The sequence below is a fragment of the Pempheris klunzingeri genome, chromosome 20 (genome assembly GCF_042242105.1).
Source record: "Pempheris klunzingeri isolate RE-2024b chromosome 20, fPemKlu1.hap1, whole genome shotgun sequence".
Lineage (NCBI taxonomy): Eukaryota > Metazoa > Chordata > Actinopteri > Acropomatiformes > Pempheridae > Pempheris > Pempheris klunzingeri.
Genome location: NC_092031.1, coordinates 1,931,524 through 1,944,169, shown reverse-complemented (window position 1 = coordinate 1,944,169; position 12,646 = coordinate 1,931,524). Strand labels below are relative to the sequence as shown.

The following is a 12,646-nucleotide window of genomic DNA, read 5'->3' as shown; positions in this document are numbered from 1 at the left end:
TGACTCTCGTCCCTTTTGAGCGGGAAGCTGATGCAGTGCTATAGTTACCGACGTTTTCTCCCGGTGCTATAAAGAAATAGATACAGTAAATGGACGTGTATTACGTGTGATCCTTCCTCAATATGGACGCCGAAGCAGCAGAAGTAACAACACTCTTTCACCCGAAGAAGAAGAGGTCACGTGGTTTCCTGTTAAATGCGGAAATGCCTACTGCCCACGTGGTTTGTACTTCCTGGTTTCTTGACCATGCGGCTTTTCACTGTTTTCACCGCTGCTGCTTCAGTAACGTTTAAACGGAGTTTTAAGTAGAAAAAGCTTCTGTCTGTGTGTTTAGCGACATGTCGAAGCTCCAAAGGCTGAGAGCTTTGCTGAAACAGCGACTGGATGCGGAAGATGAGATATTTGAGCTGTTTGAAAGAACAATAGCAGATTTCGAGGAGGAACTGACTCGTTTAAAAGAAAACGAGCGACGATACAAACTACTGGATGCGGTTTTCAGCCCTAAAGTCCATTTACACAGTTTAGGTTTGTACATGTTCATCTTCTCTCTTGCTCCTCTTATTAATCGCCACAGTGCTGCTGAAGTTAGCTTAGCTTGCTAACTAATAGGAGGCAGAGTTGCAGCCTCACCGAGGCTCATGTTCACTTTAGTTACTAATATAAATCACGGTGTGATGTTCTCAGCTGGTTTAACTGTGTAAAAGTAAAGTCTAACCTCTTACCTTTTCTAACTGAGGATCGTTTTAGCCATTTATTTCAGCTTTGTCTTTACTAGAATGAGCAAACGGAGGTGAGAGAGTTTTGGAGAGGGAGCTCTGGTTTTATTGACCTGAGGTTGTAGGTCATGTTTCACACATGAACCAATGGTGGCTGTAAAACTGAGTCCAGGAGTAATTTCACACACGTGTGAAGCTAAAGGACTCTGGGAAGCTGAGTTCAGAGAGGGAGCCCTTTGTTCAAAAGACAGAGAAACATCAGTCCTCACCGTTTGGTGGAGCCACACAGCAGCAACACATTATGTCAAGTTTGAATCAAATGTGTAAGGACCCTTATTTGACCGCTTTTGTATGTTTTAGTTCACATATATTCAGTTTTTGTCACCATTATGTTGAAAAAGTTGGAGTTAGATTACTGCCAGTTGTTGGACCACTGCCATGAGTTCATGTGGGCAAGCTGCTTGGACAGTGGAGGGGTGAAGATAATTGTATTACTGTAGCATGGTTTTCTAATTCAGTCTTTTTTACTGACCTTCACAAGGTCCTTTTTGACTTTTTGAACTATTTGAAGTGCTTTTAACTCAGGTGTTGTCGAAGACCTGACGAAGAGATTTTTACCCCACAATAATAACATGTATCATCAACTCCAAATTATGTGGTTAAGGCTCCTCGATCTCCATTTTGGAGTGTAAGCCAAAAAGTAGTTCAAGTATAGTGCAAATGTGCAAATGCGGAGTAGAAGGTGATCAGCAGCTCCTGTGGCAGGTTAAACTTCCTGAGCTGTAGCAGGAAGTACAACCTCTGCTGAGCCTTTTCACAGACAGTCTCTGTGGGGAGTCCACTTCAGGTCCAGAGAAACTGTGGACTCTTGTGTTTATACTGCAAACATCAATACATCTTAATGTAGCAAAATCCTAATTGGTGCATGGAAATGCAGGATATCACTCTTTTCAAACTCAGCCCTGCACACTTCAAAAAATGTGAGAAGAGCTCAGAGAAATTACAGAAAATCATCTCAGAAAACAACATTACTCATCTTAACTGACAGAAATTTGTAACCTAACAACATCAACAGCATCAGTTACTGACTGTTTGATTGATACCAAACTGTTTTTGACACAGTGTTTACTGTCAAGTAAGTAAAATAAATGATGAAATGTTTCTAGAGAGAGAGCTCTTCTTCAGGACACTGGTGTAGATTGGATGAAAGAAGGTTAAGGCACTGCTCACGTGACGGTACGAGGTTGGGGTGGTTAGACGGGTCAACAAAACATTTGATGTTGACACAGGAGACCAGTGTTTGTTTCTCCTCTATGGACAGTCACCGTAGGTCTTTAACAGTGACCTTGGTCATTCCCTAACTTTAGCCAAGTGGTTATTATTGTTACCATGATGACGAAGGTCCCTAACTTTACCCAAACAGTTATTTTAACCCAAACCAGGATCTTTTATCTAAAACTAACTGGGTCATTAGGTTCTAAAGTCTGGCCTAAGCAGAACCATAACCATATCAAATTAGAGAAACAGTTTTGCTTTGAAGATTTGTAACATTTTTTGAAGTTGCTGGCAAATGTATGTTGTCTGGTGCAGTTATTCTGCAGTGTCTCTGCAGTCAATCTTTTAACTTGGCAGACAATATTGAAGCAAATTGCAGTCAAACACTAACAAAGACTTCCTCTGTTGCTATTGATGTTTCTCCATTACAATAGTTACACACATCGTTGTCCTCTATCCTAATATCTGCTAAGGGAACTCCATCTTTCACATTATTGATTTATTGTTGTTCATTTTCAAATTTTGCTATTACTGTGTTAGAAAATGACTGCCAATGCTGAGGATCACCGGGACTCATCAATATTCTCACTAGCATGAAGTAATGTTACCAGAAATATCAGTGTGAATATAAAGCCAACCTTATCCATAATGGCTGTGTGTGTGTTTCAGTGTTCCCTGCAAATGTCCAGCAGTTGTTGGTGATTAAAGAAGAGGACCCCCCTCAGTGGAGCCCAAACCTGGAGCAGAAGCACCCAGAGCCCCTCCACATAAAAGAGGAACAGGATGAAGTCTGGACCAGTCAGGAGGGAGAACAGCTTAATAGACTGGAGGAGCCTGATATCACCAGGTTTCCATCCACTGCAGTTCCTGTGAAGAGTGAAGATGAAGAGAAACCTCAGTCTTCACAGCTTCATCAAAGCCAAACTGAGGACAACAGAGAGGCAGAGCCTCCAGTTAGCAGCTCAGCTACACAGATAAAAACAGAAAGTGGTGGAAAGGACTGTGGAGGATCAGAACCAGCCAGGAACCAAGATCCAGATGGTCACTCACAACTAAGTACTGATGAAAAGGCTTCAGAGATTGAAGTCAAGAATGAAGACAGACAAGAATCTTTGGCAGATTCTGGACCTGAAAGTGAAGTCAGTGACAGTGGTTGGAAGGAGGCCAGGGAGTCTGAGTCAGATGTAAATACTTTGGAAGGTTCACAGACAGTTCACACAGAAGAGAAACAGTTTGGTTGTGATGTTTGTGGGAAAATATTCAAATATAAGCAAAATCTGAAGGCACATATGGGACTTCACACTGGAGGGAAACAGGTTGGTTGTGATGTTTGTGGGCAACAATTTAGAAGAAATGAAACCCTAAGGAAACACATGAGAATCCACACTGGAGAGAAACCATTTACTTGTGGTGTTTGTGGGAAAAGATTTACACAGGAGGAAAACCTAAGGGGACACATGATGAACCACACAGGAGAGAAACAATTTAGTTGCGCTATTTGTGGGAAAAGATTCACATGCAAGAGATATCTGATGAATCATATGAGAGTTCACACAGAAGAGAAACCATTTGGTTGTGATGTTTGTGGGCAACGATTTAGATATAAGGCAAATATGAAGGAACATATGGGTCTTCACACTGGAGAGAAACAGTTTGCTTGTGATGTTTGTGGGAAAAGATTAAAATATGAGAGAAGTCTGAAGAAACATATGAGAGATCACTCAGAAGAGAAACTATGTGGTTGCAGTGATTTTGGGAAAAGACTTACACAACATGAAACCTTAAAGAACCACACGATAGTCCACACAGAAGAGAAACCATTTGGTTGTGTATTTTGTGGGAAAACATTCAAATATAAGGGAAATCTGAAGGTACATATAGGACTTCACACTGGAGAGAAACAGTTTGGTTGTGATGTTTGTGGGAAATGATTTGCATCGCCAGGAAACATAAGGACACACATGAAAGTCCACACAGGAGAAAAACTGTTCAGTTGCAGGATTTGTTGTGAAACATAACTTGTATAAAGTGCTTGGTATGAACTATTGCTTTTTTAAAAAAAATTGTATTATTGGCCCTTCTTCTATATTTTCTGCATCTCTTCTCACCTTAATTTTGAAATATGAAAAATATCAATAAATGCAACCTGGATCATATCTTCATCCTGGTTGTTGGATTTCTAAAAGTACCTATGAGGTTTCTTCTTCCTCTCCCTGTCAATTGTCCATGATTTGAATGTGAGAATTGTTTAAGGCCTACTGGTGGTTCCCAAAGTCTTCAAAAGTAGTGCAGGAGGCAGAGCTTTCAGCTATCAGGCTCCTCTCCTGTGGAATCTCCTTCCAGTTCAGGTCTCTACATTTAAGAGTAGACTACAAACCTTCCTTTTTGAGCCTTCCCCCCAGCAACCCATAGTCGTATGGAGGCGACCCTCCAGTTCAGCGGGAAGAACTCTAACACAGCGGCGCCCGGCCAGGGACTTGTGAGTATCCTCAAACCTCCGCCTGGCGCCTCTCACCCTGAGCAACTCCAGAAAAGGAGAGAGTCCAGACCAGTCCAACCACAGTTTGGTTCCAGAGCCGACACTGTGCGTGGAGGCAAGCCCAACCATATCTAGCTGGTAGCACTCAGCCTCCCGCACCAGCTCCGGCTCCTTCTCTGCCAGAGAGGTGACGCTTCATGTCCCTAGATCCAGTCTACGATGCCGGGGACTGCACGCCCAGGACCCTGCCTTGGTCTGTCACCCGGCTCTCCATGCACCCATCCCTGTAGCGGTGCCTGGAGGTGTCCCACTTTGCCTTGGGACACGCTATCAGAGGCTATAGCCCCCACCAACACAGCTCCCAGGTTTACAGGGGCGCACAAACTCCCCCACCACAATATGGTGGCGATACATTGGGGGATCCCATAATAGTAAATAATCATTTTAATAATTAATCTTAACATATTGCATTCTCCACTGGGAATAAAAGGAACAGACTAAGAATGAATGAGAGCAGCCTATATATATATATACAAATATATATATGCACAAAGACAAGAATACAGTAACTTTATTATGCAGGTATTTAGAAATGTTTACATGCATGTTTGGTTTAGAAAATATAAAAATCTAATGAACAGTTGGTTTGGAGAAACATAAAATGGCCGTCAGCTTGAGTGTTAAACAATTCTCACACTCAATTCATGGTCAATTGACAGAGAGAGGAAGGTCATAGGTACTTTTGGACCAGGATGAAGACAGGTCATCCAAGTCCATATTTCAAAATTAAGGTGAGAAGAGATACAGAAATCACAGAAGATGAGCCAATAATAAAATTTTAAAAAATGCTGCAGTTCATCCCAAAGCCATTTAAACAACAAATCCTGCAACTGAACAGTTTCTATCCTGTGTGGAGTCTCATGTGGTTCTTTAAGGTTCCCTGTTGTGTAAATCTTTTGCCACAAACACCACAACCAAGCAGTTTCTCTCCTGTGTGGATTCCCATGTGTCCCCTTAGGCCTTCCTGTCGTGTAAATCTTTTCCCACAGTCCCCACAATCAAATGGTTTCTCTCTTGTGTGAACTTTCAGATGTCTCCTAAAATTACTCCTGCACTGAAAAGTTTTCCCACAAACATCACAACTTAATGGTTTCTCTCCTGTGTGGATTCTCATGTGTCCCCTTAGGGTTCCCCGCTCTGCAAATTGTTTCCCACAAACATCACAACCAAATGGTTTCTCTCCTGTGTGGATTCTCATGTGTGTCCTTAGGGTTCCCTGCAATGTAAATCTTTTCCCACAAACATCACAACCAAACTGTTTCTCTTCTGTGTGGACTCTCATATGTTTCCTTAAGCTTCCCTGCAATGTAAATCTTTTCCCACAAACATCACAACCAAATAGTCTTTCTCCTGTGTGTACTCTGATGTGTCCCGTTAGGGTTCCCTGTTGTGTAAAGTGTTTCCCACAAACATCACAACCATATGGTTTCTCTCCTGTGTGGACTCTCATGTGTGTCCTTAGGGTTCCCTGCAATGTATATCTTTTCCCACAAACATTACAACCAAACGGTTTCTCTTCTGTGTGAATTGTCTGTGAACCTTCCCAACTATTTACATCTGACTCAGACTCCCTGGCCTCCATCCAACCACTGTCACTGTCACTGTTTTCACTTTCAGGACCAGAATCTGCCAAAGATTCTTGTCTGTCTTCATTCTTGATTTCAATCTCTGAAGCCTTTTCATCAGTACTTAGCTGTGAGTGACCATCTGGATCTTGGTTCCTGGCTGGTTCTGATCCTCCACAGTCCTCTCCACCAATTTCTGTTTTTGTCTGTGTAGCTGAGCTGCTAACTGGAGGCTCTGCCTCTCTGTTGTCCTCAGTTTGGCTTTGATGAAGCTGTGAAGACTGAGGTTTCTCTTCATCTTCACTCTTCACAGGAACTGCAGTGGATGGAAACCTGGTGATATCAGGCTCCTCCAGTCTATTAAGCTGTTCTCCCTCCTGACTGGTCCAGACTTCATCCTGTTCCTCTTTTATGTGGAGGGGCTCTGGGTGCTTCTGCTCCAGGTTTGGGCTCCACTGAGGGGGGTCCTCTTCTTTAATCACCAACAGCTGCTGGATATCTTCAGGGAACACTGAAACACACACACAGCCATTATGGATAAGGTTGACTTTATACTCACACTGATATCTCTGGTAACATTACTTCATGCTAGTGAGAATATTGATGAGTCCCGGTGATCCTCAGCATTGGCAGTCATTTTCTAACATAGTAATAGCAAAATTTGAAAATGAACAAAAACAAATCAATAATGTGAAAGATGGAGTTCCCTTAGCAGATATTAGGATAGAGGACAACTATGTGAGTAACTATTGTAATGGAGAAACATCAATAGCAACAGAGGAAGTCTTTGTTAGTGTTTGACTGCAATTTGCTTCAATATTGTCTGCCAAGTTAAAAGATTGATTGCAGAGACACTGCAGAATAACTGCACCAGACAACATACATTTGCCAGCAACTTCAAAAAATGTTACAAAGCTTCAAAGCAAAACTGTTTCTCTAATTTGATATGGTTAGAAAACCATGCTACAGTAATTTACTACAATTATCTTCACCCCTCCACTGTCCGAGCAGCTTGCCCACATGAACTCATGGCAGTGGTCCAACAACTGGCAGTAATCTAACCCCAACTTTTTCAACATAATGGTGACAAAAACTGAATATATGTGAACTAAAACATACACAAGAGGTCAAATAAGGGTCCTTACACATTTGATTCAAACTTGACATAATGTGTTGCTGCTGTGTGGCTCCACCAAACAGTGAGGACTGATGTTTCTCTGTCTTTTGAACAAAGGGCTCCCTCTCTGAACTCAGCTTCCCAGAGTCCTTTAGCTTCACACGTGTGTGTGAAATTACTCCTGGACTCAGTTTTACAGCCACCATTGGTTCATGTGTGAAACATGACCTACAACCTCAGGTCAATAAAACCAGAGCTCCCTCTCCAAAACTCTCTCACCTCCGTTTGCTCATTCTAGTAAAGACAAAGCTGAAATAAATGGCTAAAACGATACTCAGTTAGAAAAGGTAAGAGGTTAGACTTTACTTTTACACAGTTAAACCAGCTGAGAACATCACACCGTGATTTATATTAGTAACTAAAGTGAACATGAGCCTCGGTGAGGCTGCAACTCTGCCTCCTATTAGTTAGCAAGCTAAGCTAACTTCAGCAGCACTGTGGCGATTAATAAGAGGAGCAAGAGAGAAGATGAACATGTACAAACCTAAACTGTGTAAATGGACTTTAGGGTTGAAAACCGCATCCAGTAGTTTGTATCGTCGCTCGTTGTCTTTTAAACGAGTCAGTTCCTCCTCGAAATCTGCTATTGTTCTTTCAAACAGCTCAAATATCTCATCTTCCGCATCCAGTCGCTGTTTCAGCAAAGCTCTCAGCCTTTGGAGCTTCGACATGTCGCTAAACACACAGACAGAAGCTTTTTCTACTTAAAACTCCGTTTAAACGTTACTGAAGCAGCAGCAGTGAAAACAGTGAAAAGCGGCCTGATCAAGAAACCAGGAAGTACAAACCACGTGGGCAGTAGGCATTTCCGCATTTAAGAGGAACCCACGTGATCTCTTCTTCTTCTTCGGGTGAATGAGTGTAGACACTATAAGAGTGTGTTGCTGCTCTCTACTGTTTGACAGTCATTGATATTTTACTGTGCAGATTCTCCACCAGTTTCTTCCTCGTCGTCCAGGTATTCAGGCGGAGTGAGGTGCACAGAATAAAACTGTTTCTCCAGCTGCTTCCAGGTCTTTGAACAACTTCCTCCTTTGGTGTGAGTGATCCTGACAAAGGAAGAAGATTTGCCTCACTGTCTCCTGACCCACAATGTTCACCCTGCTCAAACTCAATCTGGTTATCACAGCTGAATCTTTTCTTTTTCCATTATTTCCTGCAATGTAAAGTAAAACATTCTCCTTTCTCCATTTACTCATGTCTGTACTTTGAGAGTCTGTATTATAGGCAATTTCTATTCTATCGACATGAACTGTGCTCTTTGCCAAGTGATCTGCTTCCTCATTTCCCTCTACACCCACGTGAGTTGGTACCCAAATAAAACCCACCTCACGTCCTGTTTCGTGAAATCAGCTCTGACTGAGAAACACTTGAATGGCAAAGGTGAGTGTAGACACTTGGAGATTGTGAGACAAATCCTCATCACATGCAGGGATCGCTTATGCCGAAGAAGAAAGCTGTTCAAAGAACTGGGAGTAGCTGGAGAAACAGTTTTACTCTGTGCACCTCACTCAGCCTGGATTCGTGGACAACAAGGAGGAAACTGATGGAGTGTCTTGAACAGTAGATTACAGCTACACGCCATTGTAGCATCTAAGCTGCCTAATTATTATTATTATTAGAAGAAGAAGAAGAAGAAGAAGAAGAAGAAGGAGGAGGAGGTGGATGAAGAAGAAGGATGAGAAGAAGAAAAAGAGGTTACGTCATTTCCTGTCAATCGCGGAAATGGCTTTTTTGCTATTTGTAAGAGACCGAACTGCCTCCAACTGTTTTTTTTACTGCTATGTTATGTAACTTTTGTGGACATTTCAATGGAGAATAAGCTATTGTTTTGTGTTTAGTGACATGTCGAAGCTCCAAATGCTGAGAGCTTTGCTGAAACAGCGACGAGATGCAGCCGATGAGATGTTTGGGCTGTTTGAAAGAAGAGCAACGCTCGCTGATTACGAGGAGGAACTAACTCGTCTGAATGAAGATGGGCGACTTCACAAACTACTAGATGCGGTTTTCAACCCTAAAGTTCAGCTACAAAGATCAGGTTTGTACATTTTCACTGTTTTCTCGCACCCGTTTAGTTGGCATAACACCGCTGTGGCTAGCTTAGCTTAGCTTAGCTTGCTAACAGCTCCTGCGGATGTTCACTTTAACTACTAAAATAATAATAATATGATCATGCAATGTTTCCTTCAGAGTCATTCAATGTTTTCCGCGGCTGTTAGCATCTGTAGCTCCATGTCAAAGCTTGTATTTCTCCCAGGTTTGGGATATGTTGGAAAGCTAACAGACGTTTCATTGTTTTGATTAACTAAAAATCACCAATGACGATGCAGCACTGAGAGGGAAAGTGAAACACTTCTATTTATTAATTTATTGTTTTCAACACAGAGGCCTCAAACTCAGTGTCATGTCTAAGCATTTGCAGATCGACCCTGAACAGCAGTCAATAGCATATAATTGGAAACGTGTTTTATAGCTTGCCAATGTCATTTAAGTGATATAATAAACTTAATTACTGTTTTTTTTCAGTCTGTATGAACGTGCTTTCTTTTAAAACTTGATATTGGGGTGAATCCTAAAAAAATCTGGGGCTGATCCGTGAGGAATGAATGAAGCAGTGAGTTCTTAACTCAGTCTCAGTATAACTCAGATATACTGGTCATGATTCAAATGAGCAAGATGTTGAAATTACAACCTCATATTTAGTAGCGGTGTGATAGAGAGTGAGCTGTTTTAGACTCAGTCGTCACTCTCACATTAAGTGTCCATTAAATTGGAGCATGTTTCCAATGAAATACAAACAAGCATTAACATCCAGAACACAAGAGACCACGGCAGCAATAACCTTCCTCAGAAGTCAATTCTCTTTATTCATTGTGTTCTTATTCTTATTCATTGTTCTTAGTCGTTGTCCATTCTTCATTAGATCCCAAGAAATGTCTGCCAAGCTGTTTTGTATCTAGATCAAAATGAACAAGGATCATCATGACTAATCACTGTACTCTCTAATAAAGTAATGATACCAGAGGTGTCAGTGTGAATATAGTAACAGCTGTCTGTGTGTGTTTCAGTGTTCCCTGCAAATGTCCAGCAGCTGTTGGTGATTAAAGAAGAGGATCCCCCTCAGTGGAGCCCAAACCTGGAGCAGAAGCACCCAGAGCCCCTCCACATAAAAGAGGAACAGGATGAAGTCTGGACCAGTCAGGAGGGAGAACAGCTTAATAGACTGGAGGAGCCTGATATCACCAGGTTTCCATCCACTGCAGTTCCTGTGAAGAGTGAAGATGAAGAGAAACCTCAGTCTTCACAGCTTCATCAAAGCCAAACTGAGGACAACAGAGAGGCAGAGCCTCCAGTTAGCAGCTCAGCTACACAGATAAAAACAGAAAGTGGTGGAGAGGACTGTGGAGGATCAGAACCAGCCAGGAACCAAGATCCAGATGCTCACTCAGAACTAAATACTGATGAAAAGGCTTCAGACTCTTCTGAGACTGAAGTCAGCGATGATGATTGGCAAGAACCTTTGTCAGACTCTGGACCTGAAACCAAAGACACTGACAGAGCACCTGAGTCAGATGTAAATGCCCTGAAGCATAAGGAGGCCCCTGTAAGTGAAGTGGGGTGTCGTGCTGACAAAATATCTGTTAGGTGCTTTGAGTGTGGTAAACAATTTTATGGCAAGGGATCTCTCCAGAGGCACATGACAGGTCATTTAGGAAAAGTGTCCTCCAGCTGTTTAGTTAATAAGAAACATGTCACTGTGAAGCAAAACGTAGATTCACAGATTAGAGTCCACAGAGGAGAGAAACGATTTGGTTGTGATGTTTGTGAGAAGCAGTTTAATTGTAAAACAGATCTAGAGAGACACATGAGAGTCCACACAGGTGAGAAACCATTTGGTTGTGATGTTTGTGGGAAAAGATTTAACTGGGAGACAAATTTTAAAAGACATATGCAAATCCACACAGGAGAGAAACCATTTGGTTGTGATGTTTGTGGGAGACAATTTAACTGTAAGACAGATCTTGAAAGACACAGTCGAGTCCACACAGGAGAAAAACCATTTGGTTGTGATGTTTGTGGGAAAAGATTTAACCAGCAGACACATCTTAAGATACACATGAGAGTCCACACAGGAGAGAAACCTTTTGGTTGTGATATTTGTGGGAACAGATTTAACCAACAGGCACATCTTAAGATGCATATGAAAGTCCACACTAGGCACAAATCATTTGGTTGTGATGTTTGTGGGAAGAGATTTAACCGGGAAACAAATCTTAAGAGACACATGCAGGTCCACACAGGAGAGAAACCATTTACATGCGATGTTTGTGGAAACAGATTTAAGCAGAAGGCACATCTTAAGATACACATTCGAGTCCACACAAGAGAGAAACCATTTGATTGTGATATTTGTGGGAACAGATTTAACCGGCAGACAAATCTTAAGAGACATATGAAAGTTCACACTCGGTAGACACTTGCGGGATTTGTTGTGATTTTATTTTAAAACATATATTTTAAAAAGTCTATAAAAGTTATTCTTCATCCTCATCATGTCACTGTTGTGAACAACAGCTTCCTGTAATAGGAAACTTTTGGATGTGTTGGAATACAAAAATCAAGTGGAAATACTGGTAAATGTCATCAACTGCATATAAAGATTGATGATATGAAAGCTCCAAAAGTAAAACCAAAACTCAAAGTCAAAATACATTTCAACGTTTCTAAAAAAGAGGCCATCTAATAAAACAAATGCATCTTTATTTGTTTAACAGCAGTGACTGACACCTGATTCGGGTGTAGTATTTTTTTTAATTAAAATGTTATAGTCATTTGATCTTTGTTAGTTTTAGTCAATAAAAACATTTACGTCTAGCCTTTGTCAGTAAAATTCTGGTCAAATTTTTGTCATGCCTTTTTTTTATTTTTAGGTTTCCTAAGCATTTTGAGGATACATCTGTTGCTATCGTAATCAATTACCGTGTCATTTGATCTATTGTGCGGGGAGGGAAATATATAGCACCAGATGTGTGTGTGTGTTTCTGTGCAGTGAAGTTGGGGGCCTGCAGTAGGGACTTAACAATGCTATATTTCTCTAAGTTCATTTTGGATCATTACTCTCTCTGATAACACATAAGCTATTATTAGAGCCTTTAAGAACATAGAAATCACCTACACATTTTCTATTTACTTTGTATTAAACTTTTTTAAAGCCTGAAGTGAGTGACCATTTCTTTCTTCAGACATGAAGAGTTACAAACTGCTGACCGTTGGTGGTGACTACAGGTCAGTGCACTAAGGAGTGTGAAAAAGATCCTCCTTCCTGGAGCTGATGGAGTTTCAGTCGACAGACTGTACCTATGCAAAGAGAAAT

The 12,646-nt window shown here is 41.4% G+C and overlaps 2 protein-coding genes across 3 annotated transcripts; one reads left to right on the top strand and one right to left on the bottom strand.

The window, feature by feature from the left end:
- The first annotated feature begins 259 nt into the window (after positions 1-259).
- LOC139219381 (zinc finger protein OZF-like) lies at positions 260-11,747 on the top strand. 2 transcript variants are annotated; one of them, XM_070851205.1, is made up of 2 exons: positions 260-525; positions 10,341-11,747. In XM_070851205.1, the coding sequence occupies exons 1-2, from the start codon at positions 339-341 to the stop codon at positions 11,744-11,746; spliced, it is 1,593 nt and encodes a 530-aa protein (XP_070707306.1). In that variant the 5' UTR covers positions 260-338; the 3' UTR covers position 11,747. The 2 variants fall into 2 exon arrangements, with proteins under 2 accessions (XP_070707306.1, XP_070707307.1); XM_070851206.1 differs by lacking the exon at positions 10,341-11,747 and adding an exon at positions 2,661-3,984.
- LOC139220102 (oocyte zinc finger protein XlCOF6-like) lies at positions 5,309-7,943 on the bottom strand. Its single transcript, XM_070852172.1, is given in 2 exon segments — positions 5,309-6,606; positions 7,757-7,943. Coding segments are annotated over 2 exon segments (1,485 nt in total).
- Positions 11,748-12,646: the final 899 nt, after the last annotated feature.

What these genes read in the sequence shown, in the direction of transcription:
- LOC139219381 (XM_070851205.1), top strand. Translation starts at nt 339, where the DNA reads ATGTCGAAGCTCCAAAGGCTGAGAGCTTTGCTGAAACAGCGACTGGAT. An exon ending in AGTCCATTTACACAGTTTAG is followed by an intron (nt 526 to 10,340) that starts GTTTGTACATGT and finishes TGTGTGTTTCAG; the next exon opens with TGTTCCCTGCAAATGTCCAG.